Source organism: Stigmatopora argus, chromosome 4 (assembly GCF_051989625.1).
Source record: "Stigmatopora argus isolate UIUO_Sarg chromosome 4, RoL_Sarg_1.0, whole genome shotgun sequence".
In the NCBI taxonomy this organism is placed as follows: Eukaryota; Metazoa; Chordata; class Actinopteri; order Syngnathiformes; family Syngnathidae; genus Stigmatopora; species Stigmatopora argus.
The window spans coordinates 10,858,825-10,878,016 of NC_135390.1; the positions used below are offsets into that span (position 1 = coordinate 10,858,825).

Genomic DNA, 19,192 nt, shown 5'->3' on the forward strand with positions numbered 1-19,192 from the left:
ACGCAAAGGCCCGCCTTCAGAAATCGGATTGGCTACTCTTCCCTGAGAAAAGGACCATTTCCGTGTTGCTGATTGGACGCGGGTTGTTACGTAATTTGACTGGCAAAGACCGCAGCTGTCTTGAGGAGGAACACATTTTGGCAACTGTAAGTTTTCTTCGCTTTAGCTAGTGTACTTGACAAATACTTAATCGACGCTATAGGTAATTATATTTTTCGCGAAGGAATAGAGCAAAGTGCGCTTCAAACAAAATATATTGGCATTTTGAAGGCTAATGCTAACATTGATATCTTTGGGCTGCGTAACCCGGAGAAGGGGACGGATTTCATCTAGGTCGTACTTAAGACCACGTTCACCTTTCACGTGTTAGATATAACTTGTCTTTCATATACGGAATATGAAACACAAACGCCTTCCACTATCACACTGCGCTTATTTATAAAGCGTGAAGCATGTATTACCAGTGTACTTTTTTATTATGTTGTAATTCGGAATTTTCTTTAAATATCTCGAAATGCAGAAACATAAGGAAAAGACGCCATTGTTGAGCGGCCGTCTATTAACGAGAGTTAATAATTTATTTTAATAAACCCCTTCATGTTTCTCTTCCTAGGCTCTTCTTGGTATGATCTGTCAAGAAACAAGGAAAGCTGAGTTGGGTATGAAATGAAGATGATCTGGATAGATTCTTCATGTTGATGTAAGATTCAAATTCCATGCAGTACATACACTCACTGCATCATGTGCTCCATTACAAATCAAAGGAGATGCTGCATATAAACTTTGTATTGATTCTAACTGCAGTGCATCCTAAGGATAGTTTCCAAAATGTTTTTTTTTGTGTGCCACACATGAAAGTTCACGCAATTAGATGGCTATCAATGGCCTTCAATTGAGATTTACTAGATTTGTTGATGTTTCAATGATGGAAACATCAATATACTGTACAGGGTGGCCATCAATTCAGGGTGTCCCCCGCCTCTCGTCCGAAGTCAGCTGGGGATATGCTCCAGCACCCCCTGCGACCCAAGTGAGGATGAAGCGGTTCAGAAAATGAATGAATTAATGAATCTTGTGCAAAAACCCTTTGCATTGGCATGGATGCTGTGCTGCATATGTCGACTGGACCAGTTCATACTCAATATTTATGCCACAAAATCACAACAACTTCAGAAAAGTTAGACACTCAATATGTCAATATTGACTTCCAGACATTATCTCTCTGCTGCAAAATAAAATTTCAATCAGTTAAAGAAAAAGTCCCATTGATAATATGGTATGAGGTATTTTGCAGAACTATTGAATCTGAAGTTGGCGCTAAAATTTGATTGGCCATAATGAGGGAATATGCACATGTTCTGTACTCAAAACAATGACAACTGTATAAACCTTACTATGAAAGTATGGTATTATACTGCAATAAATGAATGTGATTTTTCTGGAACAAAAACTAGAATTCCATTTTTAAATCAGTTAAGTGTTTCTAATAACATTAAGGCTATAAGAGAAAGCCATGGTAAGCCACCACAGACAAATCAGCTTTTATTGCTGATTTTTTTGTTTTGTTTTTAATTTATAAATAATGGTTACATGCTCTATTTTACTGACATATTGATCTATCGTGTAGCCCGCATTTTTTCAAACTGCATCGAGGGGAGGTGTGCTTAAGGAGATTAGCATCGCAGCTGACCAAAGCAGCGATGTCAACCACCGTGGCCAACGGTGAGGCTCCTACTGCGGCCATTCTTATTATTGGGGATGAGATACTTAAGGTGAGGTCCAATTAATTATCTTTAAGACCTAGTGATGATATATTTTAGAATTGCCATTTCTCATGTGTCTCCTAGGGTCATACGGTGGACACAAACAGCGCCTTCCTAACACGAGCATTACGGAAACTAGGCGTGTCCGTGCAGCGTATAACAGTAATTCCAGACGTCCAGGAGGTCATCGCCAAAGAAGTGGCTCTCCTTTCTTCTCAGCACACCCACCTCATCACCTCGGGCGGAATCGGGCCCACTCACGACGACGTCACGTTCGAGAGCGTCGCCATGGCCTTCCAGGAGGAGGTTTATTCCCACCCCGAGCTCTCGCGGTTGGTGGAGGAATTCTTCGGCGTGGTGGACAAAAACAGCCCAGCCATGAAGTTGGCCATGGTGCCCCGATCAGCCAAACTCAACTTTGGAACAGACTCTCAGACGGGAAAGCCCCTCCGCTATCCACTGGTGGGTTGAGCGCTCAAGGTGTCTTTTTGCAAACTCAAGGTGTCTTTTTGCAAACTCTACTTAGTTTCTGTTGGGTGTTATTTAAACTGAAGTGTGAGAAACTCTTTGTTTCTGCTGACAAGTTAACTTTGGATGATCCCAATAGATTGTTTTTAGCGCGAGCTAAACACATTCAAGCCAATTGCCAACAGCTAAAACATAAAACATTTGTTTTTGAGAAAGACAATCATTGAAAAATACTTACTCGTGAAACGTGTCCCACCACATGCATGCAGGCCTTTTCTATCATTAGTAATACTAATTTCTATAAAATAGTTTGCTTTGATTGGATGTTCCAAACTACCTCATCCAACTTTATTAATCCATTGTTAATTTAGTTTTTTTTTTAACTTTTGGTGAGTAATAACAGTTAGCTAAACAACTACAACCTACTCTTGACCAAAATGCCAATTTTCGTATGAAAACACCAAATTAATCAAAAAGAACTTGGACCTTTGGAGTGTGAGATGAGTTAATTGGACCATTGTTACCTCAAATTAATGAATATGTAGAACGAGATCAGAAACAAGAAGGCTTATTTTTTTTAAAGAATTTTAAAGCCTAAATCTTCCCCCATTTTGTAATGGCCTATAGAATACAGCTAGTTGTTGACATAATTTTTGTCACCTTAAATATTGTTTGCAGTCCCACTGACATTCTTTTATTCAAATCTTTTCTTAGGAATGGGCCGTCTTCTCTCATGTCAAAGTGTCACTGTGCCATATTTTCTTAAATTGACAAGGGCTGTCTTCACTGTTCCATTATATTGGAAATTGTTTTGTATCCCTGGATTGACATTTACACGTATTCCCCCGACATCCACGTTACCCAATTGAGTCATAATGGTCTGATGCATTTGCCCTGCTATGTCAAGATTAGAATTCAAAGTGGTTTGTAGTTTCATTTTTCCCTTTGAGTGGATATCAGGGCTTCGTGACCTGGAGAGCGATAACTCCGCAAATTACTGTCGGCGACATTAATCTTTGCAAAGTCATAAGTCCTGGGTATTGCCCTTTTAAAAAGGCTGGAAAAAGAGGTTAAAAGGGTGGATTTGGTGACATTTGTAAGGCCGTGTTACATGACAGAAGTCCACGTCATATTCCACTGTAATAAAAATGATCATTTAGCCAATGCTTTTTGATAGCATTTCACGTAAATGCCCTTGCATGTATGGTCGCATTTATTTTAAGGGAATTTTATCCTTCAACACATTCTGCAAACATTATTTATTTTATTTTTTCAACTGTGAGCTGATATAAATCTACTGTCCTCTTATTTAGCTCATGATTTTTCATTTTTTTTAATATCAGCAAATGATTTTATGCTTTTCTATCATTTACAGGTGAGTGTGCATAATGTGTATATTTTCCCGGGTATACCATCTCTCATGGAGAGAGCATTTAATGGACTGGAACACCTCTTTGCTAGTTCAGGAACAACGTTTCACACACGTGAGGTAAGAATTCTGATCATATCTGTCACTTCATTTCTAAATAATAACCAGAATTTCATTGTTTTAGGTGTTTGTAGCTGCGGATGAAGCGGAAATTGCCCCTGTGCTTGCGAAACTGCAGGCCTCCTGGGGCCACAAGGTTGCTTTGGGCTCCTACCCTGACTGGCTTAGCAACTACCATCGAGTCAGGCTGGTCTTGGACTCCAACAGCCAGGAGGAGGTGGACAAAGCCCGGGCACATCTTATTGATGATCTGCCCGAGGGAAGCGTGGTGCCTTTGGTGAAGGACCCTGTATCCATTGCCACCGCTGAGGTGTACATGCTAGCCAACAGCGGTAAGAAAAACTTCAACCGGTGTTACAAATGGGTTTTTTTTGCACCACCAAAAAGATTCCTTAAATTCAGTATTTGAAGGGCCAGCCTAGAAACAAAAAGTTAATAAGCCAATAAGTCGATTCCTTTTTCCCTTTCTATACATGACTGCTTTGTATTTTGTTTCTAAATTTTTTAGTTTTGATTAACATTGCCTTAATTTATAAATATATTTACAATGATACAAAATAAAAATAAAAATGAAATGCATTAACTAATAAATGGATAGTATAATATGAATTGCTTTTTTTTTAAATGACCAAAAATAATCACTTACCTTACAAAGAGTTAACAGTGCCAACTTTTGAATAGCTGTCCACTGTAGTACACATTATATTATAATGGCATTTTAAAGCTTGAACTAAACTGTGATTATTATAATTGTTTTCAATTGGTATTTTAAAATTTGATTTGTGTGACATGCAATGTTATGAATTAATTTCAGTGGCAAAACAGTACTATTAGATTTCTTTTGCAAGCATTATGGAAATGACTATTGTTTGGAGCCACCTCCGAGACTTCTAAAAAAGGATTTAAACTGTAAAAGGCGACGAAAACCATTAAGATAGAATAGCGGGAATATCGGTAGTACAAATTGCTTCGGCATTCTTGAACATCCTAATCCTTTCCCACAGGCACACCTCTAGGCGAGAAAGTTGCGTCCGCGTTGAAAACGGTCGAGGCGGCGCTGGATCAGTATTCCACAGAGGAAGTCTGCGTCGGCTTTAACGGCGGCAAGGACTGCACGGCGCTGCTGCATCTCTACTACGCGGTGATGAGGAGGTAAAAACGAGGGATGAACACCGAGCGCTAGACAAGATAAATGATCCAAGACATGAGATGAAACGAGGATCCTATCGAGAAAACATGACACGGGGCACATTTAAGAAGATAGCGGCTAGGAATATGTGTGTTTTATTGCTCTTATTTATTTGTTTTTTTATGTCCTGTTCTTGCTCTCAGGCGCTACCCGGACAGTAAAGACAAGGTGAAAGCTCTTTACATTCGCATTGTCTCGCCATTCTCGGAAATGGAGCGGTTCCTTCAGGATACTATAAAAAGGTGAAGTCATCAATCCACCCTAAAGTGCTTACATATGCTGCCTTCAAACTGAATACAGTGCTGAGGTTGAACACAATCCTTTATGTGATGCTGCTTTACTCAACACTTTTCCTTTTGATCTCAATTATGTTTGGCCAAATTTGTTCCAGGGTATTTTTGCTCTCTTTACAAAAATGCAGAAATGCCATGTTCGTAGTTTACAAGTTGCAGACAGTGGCATTAGGGCTACAAGGAGTACATCATCAGGGTTCTGGATCTCAATTACTGTCAAACTGGCTGGCTGGCATTGCAGCCATCATTTTTGAGTGAAACCCACAGCACGGTTGCTAAGTAGCGCCTTCTGTTCCATCTGTCAGATACGACTTGGATCTGTTCGCCGTCGAGGGCAGTATTCGGCAGGCTTTGATTGAGGTTCAGGAGCGGAGGCCCGAACTGAAAGCCGTCCTGATGGGAACCAGAAGGAGTGACCCTTACTCTCACACTCTCACCCCCATGTGTCCCACCGACTCCGACTGGCCACCCTACATGAGAGTCAACCCATTACTGGTCAGTAATACACCCAAAAAGAATGCAAATTAATAGCATTGCAGTGTCAGATGTATATACAAAAGAAAGTAAATAAAATTTAGATCTTTATTTATTTTTTCCTTAATGTTTTGTAGGGATTTTTAAAATCGCCATCAAAAGGGTCACATTGGATTCTATTGCGATCTAAATCTTTGGGAAACTGGTCAAATATATTGAAAAGTTTGTCATATAGGATTTTACTAGCATATTTAAAAATATAAATGTCGGTGCTTTATTTTAACCATTCAATACATTTCAAATAAATTTGTCTTTTTTATTTTTACTAAGGACTGGACTTATCACGACATTTGGTCCTTTTTGAGGATGTTATATGTGCCCTACTGCATTCTTTATGATAAAGGGTAAGACTGCACTCACTCAATCATGTTTCATTCTGTCCATTTTTTTCCCCTACATTTTTAACGGTATGATCTTTTCTCATGCTGGCAAAGATACACGTCCCTGGGAAGCATGGACAACACGTGTCGAAACGACGCGCTGCAGGTGGTCGATAGCAGAGGGGTGAAGCGCTACCAGCCAGCTTACCTGCTTGAAAATGAGGAAGAGGAACGGAACTCTCGTGTATAATGATGTCTCACCTGTGCCCATGGAAGTTAGTGTTTTTTTGTGTGTGTGTTAATTTAGTAGCAAAAAGCGCTGTAAAGAAGAGGCTTGTTTACATAAGTGTATGTTACTGATCCAGTAGCTGCTGCTGAATAATAATATATTCATTCATTCATTCTCTTTCCGAACCATTTATCCTCACAAGGGTATTAGCTAGGGTACACCTTGAGACGTTGGCTCATTGAAAAGTAAATCTTGGAGCAAAAATGTATGAGCGCCCCCGCTCTACAGAGTAAGGACCCAGTTGGGATTACGCCCTCGCCCTAATAACTTTGAGGCCGACGTGCAAACCACTTGCCCACAGGGTCAATATATAATATAAACATAAAAACACATTGTAAACAAAAACTAAATCAACTTAATATCAATACAAACAAAAACACAGGTTATGGCCCCAAGTAGTAATACTACTCTAAAGCAGATTGCCCCCTACCTCCACATATAAAATATTTAACTCATTGCTTGCCATTGATGGCAGTAAACGTCCAATCCATTTTGACGGTGTGCTCAATCACCTCCTCCCAGTCTAAATAGATTGGACGTCTAGCTCCGTCAATGGCAACAAAGATTTAAAGGAGTGCCTTGTAAAGGTACAAAACACATTTTATGCATGAAAATCTGTGTGAAAAGAAACAAGGGCTAGGGACAGTTCAATCTGTATGACAAGTAGTGTGTTAATTTCACTTTATGAAATAGAACAGTAGAAAAGTAGTGGATACTCATTTCCAGTTGACGCATGGAATCCATCACGATCCCACGCGCGCACGCTGTCCACACAGCCAACTGATTTCCCATTTAATACTTGTAATTCACTTGGCGGCCCTCACGGGCGCGATGTCCTCACGTTTTCTCATTTAGCACCGCTGATGACAGTAAAGAAGCTCACCCCTGTCCAGACATGATTAAATCCAGGTGCATTGATCGTTTCGCTGTCGCGTGGCATGGTGGGATCGATTGACCCTAGCCAGGGGAAGAAAAGATCGGGGGGGCTCTGCATGTCTTCACACATGGTTGGTGCTTCGTTGAAAACTCAAAATATGTTGGACCAAATCGTTCAATCACGTTTGCAAGTGTATTATAGTCTTTTTCAAATGTAAACTATTTGGAATTAGTGGAAATGACCCCCATCCTCTTTATAAAAATCAAATGGTTCATATAATATGGCAATGGATTTAAAAAAAATGCTTTGGGGTGAAAATCACCAATTTCATGACGATGCAATAACATAACAAATATCATAACCAAAATTAAAAATTACATTTCATCTAAATCAATGACAATTACTTAGCATTTTTTTCTGTTTTAATCATTAATTGCTGTAAACTTTAGGGGATTGTGAATGAAAAGCATTCGTTTTAACAAAACGCCACACCCAAAAGATGACAATATTGATCAACATTTTGTGTTTTGATCAATTCCGATCCGACTCTTTTATACTTAACCAATGTATAAATCATTCTTCAACACCTCATTGTCACACCACTCCTCATTATCACCCTCTTGCGTCCCCCTTTCCCCTGTTTCATTTATTTTATTTCATTCATAAGATCACCCAAGAAAACTCCCGTTGTTGTATTTGGTCATTTAATGGCTTATATTGTAATAAGAAGTCACTGCTTCCACATTGCCGAGCAAATCAAGAGCATGTTTGTCCTGTCGTCTCGCCTCCTGGGCTGCTTTTCCTCATTATTCCCAATATGTTGCAGGCCCATCAGCCCCATGCTTGGCTTCCCTTAACTCAGCGTACTTTTCTTATCACTAGTGCTTCTTCTTCACAATTCACTTTAATTTAGCCTGTGGATCTCAAAATTGTAGTCATTAATGGGCTTGTAAGAATCTCACACCTACGTATGTTTTGGTGCGTGCCACTGGTCCCAACACACAGATAAGGGAATGATATTTCAAATCGATGTACACTGCAAGACTCCTGATTCCCAAGTGACCTTATTAGGAACAGCTTTCTCAACCGATCAATATACTAGTTATCTTTTCAAATCCTGTTCTCTAACAACTGATAACTACTGGTAACTAATGACTGATAATGATGATTTCAGTTCACTGAGGACCTGAAGTGGGTTTAGGGCAGGGGTCTCGAACTCAATTTACCTGGGGGCCGCTAGAGGCCGAGTCTGGGTGAGACTGGGCCGCATCAGGATTTCCACAAGAAAAGCACTGATAAAACTTTCCAACGTTATCAAATATCTTTATTTTTTAACAAAAAATAATGAATTAACTTAAAGATGACATAAAGATGAATAAAAAATAAATCAATCAGTAATATAAAACCAAATAATACTAATGAGCATACAGTAGATATACACTGGCTGGATAAGTAGAGAAAATGAATTATTTTTATTCCGTTTCAAATGTCTGTATTAACAGCTCTTTAACCTTTAACTTTCTGAACTTGAATGGAACATTGAACATGAAATATTCTGAACATGGCTTCTTTTGCCTACTCCTTGCTGCTAGAGACCTGGCAGCGCTTTTTCACACATAGTCACATTTGGCTTGAGGGAGGAAGCAGTGGAGACCCTCAGTAGAGCTTGAAGATGCTCATCAGTAAGTCTGGACCTGTACTTGGACTTATTGAAGTTCAAGGTGGAGAAGAGCTTCTCACACAAGTATGTGCTCCCAAAAAGGCACATGGTCCGCTTGAACCTTCGGGAAAGTTCAGGGAAGCTGGGGGTCAACTCTCTCAAAAATTGCCCAAGCTTGTCTGCTTCTCCACTCACCTCCCTGAACTTGGCTTTGCGTGCAGAGTTGCACTGCAGGTCAATGAGCTCCATTTGAAGCTCAGGAGGGGCATCTTGCACATCAAAGGAGAAGGGGTCCGCAAAAATTTGAAATGTGGCTTTGTGTGTCTTGAAGTCTGCAAATCTGTGATCAAATTCCTCCTGTAGCTTCAAAATGGCCTCAACATACTTCTCACCACTGAATGGTGTGCCTGCATCCACGAGAGCCTTGCATGCTGGGAAATGGCAAAGGTTTGTCTGAGAGAGCTGGGCTTTCCATAACACAAGTTTAGTGCAGAATGCTCTCACGTTGTCATAGGCAGCACTGACAAGTTGCCCCTGGCCTTGTAGCTTCTTGTTCAGTACATTAAGCTCATGTGTGATATCAACAAGAAAAGCCAAGTCCATGAGCCATTTGGGATCACTTAGCACAGGATCAATCAACTCACAAACGGCGTAGCTAGCTTTGACTGCTGCATTACTGTCTTTGGTAGCCTTCTTGAAGAGATCCTGTTGCCTCAGAAGACGTGTTTTAAGACTGGCAACCTGGTTGGCTCTCTCATCTCCCTGGTATTTTTCGTACTCCTCAGCATGTCTCATAGTACAATTACGTTTCAAATTGTATTCCTTGTGCACCGCAACTTTTTCAGTGTAAATGAGACACGTCGGGGTGCCCCTGTGTTCAACAAAGAAATATTGCACTCCCCACTTTTCTTGAAACTGTCTGTGCTCATCACCGACCTTTCTCTTCACGGCAGGCTTTGAAAGCGACATCTCTGGGGCTCCGTAATATGTTTTTCCACTTGGAATGAGTCTCGGGTTGATCTTTCACATTCAGTCGCGCGGGTTTGTGGCGCATGTGCACTTTCGCTCTCCGTTTCAATCGCGGAGATGGCTACAGACACTGACACAGGCTGGATCACGGATCACGGATCATAGCACCTCATTCAGTTCTATGCTGAGAGCAGCGGAGGAGTGTGCGCGCCGAGCGGAGTGATCGGCCTCACGGCTTCTCCTCCGCCCAGCTGATTGGAGGAATGAATGAGTGAGTGAGCGAGGCACTGGACAGCCCGGCCGATGTCCCGCCCTCCAGAGCCGTATACCTCACCGTGATTGGTTCATTCAGCTCCGAACCAAAGTTCCCTCTAATTTTTTGTTGGTCTGAGCAGAAAGACAACCTCCCTGAGCGCACTGAGTACCAGTGTGAGCGACATCATCGGTACTCGGATGATTCGCCTAAAGACGTTTCGCCGACGGACGTTTGACAGACGGGCAGGTCGCCGAATGGACGTTCCACCAAACGTTCATTCGGCCGAACGGAGGTTTCACCGAAACGGGATTCGAACGCTCGCCCCGCCGGATCGTGTGTGTACAAGTTTTTCAACCTCGGCCCGCGGGCCATATACGGCCCGTTAGGATTTTTAATCCGGCCCGCCGCCGGTGTTGTCCAAATTATAGTAAAAATCAATGTTCGTCTACCATCAATGGCAGTCCGGGAATAAGCACTCTTGGGCAGGCAGATGTAGCAGAACCGAGCCGTAAAATGACAGCAATCGGGTCAAATCCATCCTAAAACAGCATTTAATGATTAAATACAAATACTGGATGATATCGCGATGGAGGCAAAAAAACGTCTATAGACGTCCATTCGCCAAACGGCTCAAAATGCTCTCAAATTTGGTCAAATCCAGCTGAAAACAGCGTTTAATGATTAAATACAAATACTAGTATTTGTATTTAATCATTAAACTAACAAATACTAGTACGACCTGTCCGTCTGTCAAACGTCCGTCGGCGAAACGTCTTTAGGCGAATCATCCGGTCACGACATCATCATTGCTCGCTATCGGCACACCAGTATCACACCTGCCACAAGCAGGTGCATGTCAATGTTCCCTCTAATTTTTCATGTAAAACATGCTGTAAAACAAGAAAAACATGAGTGGACAGAGCTACTACCACTGGCTGCCACTTAAACGGCGCCATCATGGGGAAAGGGGTAAAAAAAAAAATAAAATAAAAAAAAAAAATTAAAAAAAAAAAATCGATCTTTCATATTAAGACGGGGGCCGCAAATTATCGTCCCGCGGGCCGCAGTTGGCCCGCGGGCCGCAAGTTTGAGACCCCTGGTTTAGGGCAAGGATTTCCATCAGGGAGGAAATTTGTGACTATACCCCAAAAATGCAGAGATCCAGCTTAACGTTTATTATTTTTACTTTTGTATTATATACACACACTATTTTCTTCCTTATGTCCCCGCAAGATTATACGCCACACTGCACTTAATAATTACAGATAAATAAGCAATTTTGCAAACATTTTAAGGCATCATCTGTCGGGCTTACAAAGGGTGTACATTTACTTTCTTTTAATAGGCTGTATTTTATGGTAGTTTTCTGTCATTTAAAACATTGTCAGTGCAGTTAATATAATACTATAGGTTTTATGATGGTGCCAGGCTCAAGCCTGGGACAAAGACTGCATTATTTCCCATGGGATAGATAGTTTTAAATCGATTGTGTACTTCTGGGCTAATCTTGCTAAGAAAGGGCAATCAAAAAATATTGCTCCTCGTCATGGTTAGCAGAGACAATAACTGAATGTCATTGAAATATTACTTGAACAATGTGTGTATTATTGTCATGGAAAACTCCGCTGCATCATATGAAGAGTCGTGTCCGTCCATCCGATGATAATTTCACTGTCCACACGGTTTCATTGTTTTAGGGTGTCTCTCGCCTTGTGACCATTGTTGTCTGGCATAGGCTCCAGCACCCTCTGTGACCCTTGTTAAGATAAGCTGTTCAGAAAATGAATGAATAATAGTAACTCTATTGCCATATGAATAAATGCAATTTAAACTGGGCAACTCTTTAAATCCAGCTTTGTTGATCCACCACTCTGGCACTGAATGTTTCGGTACATGAAGAGATACGATCTCTGTGCACAACCCATAAATTCTTGTTGCTCTCTTCCCCCATATCACTATTGCCTTCAAATCTGATAATAACACAATGTGAAAAACTGCGTGTTGGAGACTTGGGCATGACTCAGCAAGTCCTTGGATCGTCATGAAGGTGTGTGTGTGTACGTGCACGTGTGTGAGAAATGGTCTGGAAATATGTGACGGGGTCTGATAATGGAGCCAAATTAGCATATCAGACGCTCAAATGTGCTTTTCTCTATAAAGGATACACATCCCTGATCCAATAGCTCAGCAGCTCACGCGGTGAAAAACGACACTTGAAGATGCATGACACAGCGATATGGGCGACGGGTCCTTGACGAGGGGGACGAGGATCCTTTGAGATGATGCAAATTGCTAGCCTGGCTACATGGAGAACCAACAGACCAGAACACAGACACAATGGGATGCTTGCTATCAAAGTGGCACTTGCTGAAAATGGAGGAAAGAAAAGGTAAGTAGGAGGAGAATGCAGGAATCAGGGGATGTGTGACTGGTGCAGCTCAAGGCAAAGCATGTTGGTCACACTCTCTCACAAATGTCCTTCTGATCACTTCCATAACCTACAAATGTATAGATTTTTAACATCTTATCACACCCCAGACATCATATGGAAAAGGGCCTCCTACACAATATTCAAACTGCCTGAAAAAACAAAGAAGCTCTAGAAGGAAATGGGCTAACAATGAATTTAATTTACAACAATGCTTTTACTAACTCTTCTTGACTTATTTTTCAGGTAAATGACTTAAATACTACATTATCCGAACACGACATAGGTTTCTCCTTGATTTGTGTATGGCAATATTAATGCGCCACCACCTAAAGCAGCTCCTCTCATTCCCTTGAAACAATGCACTTGATGGGTCATCGACAAAACGAAAGGACAAACACACTTTGGGGTGGGGAAGTTGATGCGCAGGAATTTAAATTTGGCAAAGCAACAATGTTCATTACCACAGGCATATTCCTTTGGGGTTTGTTCTAATGGCTTTTCCTTTTCCTAGTATTGCAGAATGTAAATTGTGCTTAAGCCCACACCACCAACCAACAGGGATAAAAAAATTAGCCCTCTTTGGTGGAGGTAATAAATGCCAGTTTACTACTGGGTCATCATCTACTGACTGTTGCCATGGTAACTGATCCACTGACAAGCTCACAAAGTGTTGTTTCCTGCTTTTTCTCAATGCTCCAAATTCCCCAGTGTGAAAGTGGGAGGTGCACCACTGGTGAGTGAAAACAGGAAGGAATTGGATACCTTCTTGGCCATCTGACATTTTGCATGCCCACTCCGTATGGAATACAAACTGTAGTTAATTGGGGAACTTCTTGGTCCCTGCCTCTTGATTGAGTTGAATAACAAGTACTTTATATTCATTCATTCATTTTCTGAACTGGTTATCCTCACAAGGATTCGATCCAAAGGTCGGACCTCACTGTGTGAAGTTTCCATGTTCTCCCCGGGCTTGCGTGGGTTTTCTCCGGGTACTCTGGTTTCCTCCCACATCCCCAAAACATGAATGTAGGCTGGCTAGTTGAACACGCTAAATTGCCCTTAGGTATGAGTGTGAGCGTGAATAATTGTCTCTCTCCTCATGCCCTCTGATTGGCTGGCCTTCAATTCAGGGTGTCTGAAGTCAGCTGGGATAGGCTCCAGCACCCCCCTCGGGAAGATAAGCAGTACAGTGAATGAATGAATGAACTGCATTTTCATAATATACTATAATCATTGTGCATCATGAAAAAAATGCACTCATTTATCATAGCAATTCTATTCCAAAAGTGCAACTGAAATATTTTCAAGCCAAAGTGCTACTACTACTGTCGAGAAGTTAGTCTTTTAGAATTCAAGTGCAGTGAAACAGCTCTGAGTCCGGAGTTAATCCCTAATTCTGAACAATCCACAAGCATGTGGATGGTTTCTGTATTGTGTTAAAACACTCACACAGATTTTGTCTTTTACTCTTGACTGCCCAAAGGATCACATATCCAGCCTGCATTTCTGAGTGATACAAACATGCAATATCTGCAAGAAATGTCAAGCGAAGGAAAAGTTAGGCCTCGTACTATGAATCACCATAGCTTTTATTAAAAAAATAGCACTTAAAAAATAAGAAAAAAGTCGCTTACATTTGCAATTTTGATGGAAAACAAATTCAAAGTCAATGCTGAAAACTCAAAGATTAAATAAGCAGAATTTATGTTAACTAAACTGAATTTAAAATGTAAGTACTCCTGGGCATAATTCAAGTTTGACACGGTATGACTGACCAAACTGTTTTGCTAATGCACTTTTTTCAGGGCATCATGAGTGAGGCCATAGGGCTGACTTTACACAACTTAAAACTTCATGAGCACACAACTTAAGATTTCAGGTAAAAACACAACTTAGAATTTTAAGTTAATACAACCTCACATTTCAAGTTCTGCTTACTCAGAAATGGAAAATTTGCTCCAAAACTTAATAATTCAGTTAGTTAAGATGATACATGTTATCAGGGGAACAGAGTTAACTGAATTCCATAAAAGCAACCAGTAAAAGTGGACTTCTGCTTTCTTTAAATGTTAAATTAGTACAATCTTTTGGAAGTTTTACTTTTAACGGTGCGGTGTATGTAATGGAACTTTGACTACACAATTTCCCATGAATAGTAATTGGCACTTTGCATTCTGGTAAGAATGAGGCACTAAAACCCATAATATTTTGTGAAAGTAATCAAAGTATTAGCTTGTAAATAAACCAGTGGTGGACCATTATGGCCTGCAAGGCCTAAAAAATATCTGAATCACAGACTGATGTTAATTATATTTTGTCCATGAATACTTATTAAATACTCATATTAAATTGTCTGTCAGCTTCCTCTCATTGCCTTTCCCCTTGTTGCACAGCTTCCAGGTGTGTGTTTTCATATTTAAGCATTTAACTAATCACATTTCAGCCATTATTTGTTGCCAGGGTCAGAAATCTACTTCGAGTCCATCACAAACAGTTCTGCAGACCGTGCAGTATAAAATAAGCGTGGATAATACAAATTGCATTAACCAATCAGATTTCGATTTGGCGACCCTGAGACCTTCTCATAGGTGTAGGGATATGCATGACCGAGGTCAGAGTTCAAAAGACCGACGTCATTCTTCAAAATGGCGGATGAGCCAGGAGTCACTTCAGTAGTGGACTGCAGAGCAGCTCAGAAGTGACGATTTACCGAAGAAAGACATGATAAAGCTCTCACAAGACAATGCAGCGTGTTCGGTACGTTGTCATTTGGGTATTTTGAAGCACCATGTCTCATTTTAAGAATGCTATTTGACGGGAGCATGCTACGATCGCGTGCTGTAGCCCTACGTGGAGGGAGACATCAAAATGTTTGCTAACAAATTGGCTACATTGTGTTACCTCTAGCTCTTTATGTTTAATAAGATATCATTCCATGTGTGTTTCAGTTCCTCAACGAGCACAGATTGCTGGGAAACATCGAGAATGTGGCCTAAACGACCTAAAAGAAGCAGCTTGTCGACGCCATAACAAGCTGTTTGTCAGCAAAGTGAGTTGTTTTGAGTTGAATATTTATTCATCTTATTAGACGTGCTTCATAACTGAGCAAAGAATACCTCGAGATTTGGTACAAACGTAAAGCTGGCATGCAAAATGACTTGAATGGCTGGACATCGTAAGGCTTTTTCTTTAAAAAAAAGTGGTCTATGTCAAGTAAAGCTTTTATTTGTTTAAAAAATAAATACTATGTATATATAGTCAGACTTTTTTCTTTAAAAATGACCATGTATATTAAGGGTTTTTATTAAAAAATGACCATGTATAGTAAGGCTTTTTTATTAGCTTTATTTCATGAAAACATTGAAATTATTCACATTTGAGACGATACGTCAAATACAAATTACACTCGCAGCAATTAGTCAAATAAAACATAAATAAAATAAATAAAATAAATAAAATAAATAAAATAAGTAAAATAAATAAAATAAGTAAAATAAATAAAATAAATAAAATAAATAAAATAAATAAAATAAATAAAATAAATAAAATAAATAAAATAAATAAAATAAATAAAATAAATAAAATAAATAAATAAAATAAATAAAATAAATAAAATAAATAAAATAAATAAAATAAATAAAATAAATAAAATAAATAAAATAAATAAAATAAATAAAATAAATAAAATAAATAAAATAAATAAAATAAAAATTTAAGTGAAACATGACACATGTTTTTTATTTTTTTTATTTAAAAAAAAAAAACGACCATGTACAGTAAAGCGTTTTTCTTAAAAGACGACATAGTATAGTAAGGCTTTTTTTCTTAAAAAATGACATAGTATTGTAAGGCTTTTTTCTTAAAAAAAACAACAGTCTTGTAAGGCTTTTTTTTCGTAAAAAACGACATAGTATAGTAAGGCTTTTTTCTTAAAAAACAACATAGTATAGGCTTTTTTCTTTAAAGACGACATAGTATAGTAAGGCTTTTTTCCTTTAAAAAACGACATAGTATAGTAAGGCTTTTTTTTCCTTTAAAAAAAATGACATAGCAAGTAAGGCTAAGAGAGTCGGAGAATAAATCTGACTTCTGATTCTTCACCTTCTAGTTGTTGCTGTGGTCCACTGGCAAAATTATTGGGTCAGAACATGAGGCGGGAATCAGGAGTGAGTTCAATTCTACTCGTTGCAATTCTCAAATTGATTATTGAGGTAATGAAAAGGATAAATACAACTTCCAACTTTACTGTGGTGCAGTGGCAAAGACAATGGGTCAGAACTTCAGGTGGACTCAAGTTCAAATCAGAAGTCAGTTTGATTCCACTCTTTGCAATTCTCAAATTGTTTATTGAGGTAATGAAAAGGATAAATATAACTTCCAATCACATCATTTCAGAAGTCACTGTGGTCCAGTGGCAAAGACAATGGGTCAGAACTTCAGGTGGACACAAGTTCAAATCTGGAATGAGTTCAAGTCCACTCTTTGCAAATCTCAAATTGTTTATTGAAGTGATGAAAATGATAAATATAACTTCCAATCATCTCATTACAGAAGTCACTGTGGTCCAGTGGCAAAGACAATGGGTCAGACAGACCTCAAGTTAGTGGATTTGACTGCCATGTGGGATATGGGGTTCGAATCCCGCTCTCGTTTGACTAATCACTACACTAGTAGTTCAGTAAATGGGTAATCCTTTTTTCATTCAAATAAAGACTTAGTCATTTTTTTCAGCAAAACAATATTTCCGGTCAGCCTTCGGCTGACCGGAAGACAGTTGGGAGGGGGGATCCCTGGTGGTGTTCGACAGTCGGCCTGCGGCCGACTGCCGACACCATACAGTCGTTGACTGGCGACACCGGGACGTGAACCCTCGACACCCACGTCGCAGGCAGGTGACTTACCCACTACACCACGAGGCGGCCCGCCTATATGTGATTGGAAGTTATATTTATCCTTTTCATTACCTAAACAAACAATTTGAGAATTGCAAAGAGTGGAATTGAACTCATTCCTGATTTGAACTAGAGCCCACCTGAAGTTCTGACCCATTGTCTTTGCCACTGGACCACAGTGACTTCTGAAATGATGTGATTGGAAGTTATATCTATCCTTTTCATTACCTCAATAAACAACTTGAGAATTGCAAAGAGTGGAATTGAACTCACTCCTGATTTGAACTTGAGCCCATCTGAAGTTCTGACCCATTGTCTTTGCCACTGGACCACAGTGACTTCTGAAACAATGTGATTGGAAGTTATATCTATCCTTTTCATTACCTCAATAAACAATTTGAGAATTGCAAAGAGTGGAATTGAACTCACTCCTGATTTGAACTTGAGTCCACCAGAAGTTCTGACCGTTTGTCTTTGCAACTGGACCACAGTGACTTCTGAAATGAAGTGATTGTAAGTTATATTTATCCTTTTCATTACCTCAAACAATTTGTGAATTGCAAAGAGTGGAATTGAACTCACTCCTGATTCCCACCTCAAGTTCTGAATCAATATTTTTGCCACTGGACCACAGCAATAACTAGAAGAATCAGAAGTCAGATTTATTCTTAGCCTTACTATACTATGTCGATTTTTTGTTGCAGGTTATTAATTTTATTTTCATGTCGTGTGCTAAACCTACTCATTTTGTATCTTGCTTCTCTTCAGGGTCCACCCAAGTTTACCAAATCAACGCTAAAGTAAGGGTGACACGGTGAACAGCAAGCAGTCTTTGACACCAACATCCCCTCAGGTACTTGTTGTTATAGAGCAGGTCTCTCCAACTCTGGTCCTTGAGGGTCCCTGTCCAGTGTGTTTTCCATATCTTCCACATCTGAATCAAATGATCAACTCATCAGCAGGCTGTCCAGTAGCTTGATCTTGATCATTTGATTGGTGTGTTGGAAGACATGGGAAATAGACTGGATAGGAGCCCTCGAGCACTGCAGTTGGAAATCCGTTATTTTTGAGTCACTGCCTCTGCAGCGGACACAAAGCAAACCAAGACACGGAGTGGTTTGTCAGATATTTCCTTTTTTTGCCCTCCTGTGGGTTTAATGTTTCTTTCTTTTGCAGTGGGATGAAGGCCTGCTGACTACGAGAAAAGGAGAAATGGTACTTGTGTTATGGGAAGGACCTTCCTGGTAAGTATCCATTTGATGTTGATAGAAAATGCCTAACTTGGCATTTTTTTGGTCACATTTTGACTTCTCTAGTCCCCAGTCTGTTTTTTTATGTTGGTCTGTGTGCCCTGACTTTTTTCTTCCAGAATTCCACCCAAGGGGAAGAGGATTTCTTGTCCATTTACCGATGGACGATTGCACCGTTCCATGGCCTACACGAACTCATCTCAAAAGCTACTTTTTGTGGAAAATAAATGTTTTTGAAATGTACCTATGACTTCTTCATTTACCTAGCAAAAATTACAAACAAAAAATATTAACAGGAAAACTTTAACTTTTGCACACTTAAAATCACATTGAAGTGCTGCTAGGCCAGTCTGTTCTCCACCTGTGGACAAGTTAAAAAAACACACTTGTAAGCGATAAAACACTTAGAATAATAACGCTAAAATATTTAACTGTTTTTTTGCTTACAAGTGTGGTTTTAGATTAAATGTTAACATTAAATTTCAAATCTTTAAATATAAGATCCTTCTGTC

The 19,192-nt window shown here is 39.7% G+C and overlaps 1 protein-coding gene across 14 annotated transcripts; it reads left to right on the forward strand.

Moving 5' to 3' along the window:
- Window position 1: 1 nt before the first annotated feature.
- flad1 (flavin adenine dinucleotide synthetase 1) lies at window positions 2-18,923 on the forward strand. Of its 14 annotated transcripts, XR_013300006.1 has the most exons (19): window positions 2-146; window positions 614-700; window positions 1,628-1,772; window positions 1,848-2,225; window positions 3,607-3,720; window positions 3,785-4,052; window positions 4,725-4,872; window positions 5,053-5,151; window positions 5,508-5,697; window positions 6,007-6,080; window positions 6,171-6,331; window positions 12,268-12,496; window positions 13,050-13,126; window positions 13,247-14,417; window positions 15,127-15,295; window positions 15,487-15,587; window positions 18,199-18,283; window positions 18,607-18,674; window positions 18,800-18,923. XR_013300006.1 is itself a non-coding variant. In XM_077598614.1 (11 exons), the coding sequence occupies exons 2-11, from the start codon at window positions 693-695 to the stop codon at window positions 6,304-6,306; spliced, it is 1,560 nt and encodes a 519-aa protein (XP_077454740.1). In that variant the 5' UTR covers window positions 2-146; window positions 614-692; the 3' UTR covers window positions 6,307-6,457. The 14 variants fall into 14 exon arrangements, 1 of the variants encoding a protein (XP_077454740.1); XR_013300003.1 differs by having other exon boundaries at window positions 12,268-13,271; window positions 14,344-14,417; XR_013300004.1 differs by having other exon boundaries at window positions 12,268-13,126.
- The last annotated feature ends 269 nt before the right edge of the window (window positions 18,924-19,192 follow it).

Coding starts and splice junctions, on each gene's coding strand:
- flad1 (XM_077598614.1), top strand. Junction 3,721..3,784: donor CAACGTTTCACACACGTGAG/GTAAGAATTCTG, acceptor TCATTGTTTTAG/GTGTTTGTAGCTGCGGATGA. Junction 4,873..5,052: donor TACTACGCGGTGATGAGGAG/GTAAAAACGAGG, acceptor TCTTGCTCTCAG/GCGCTACCCGGACAGTAAAG.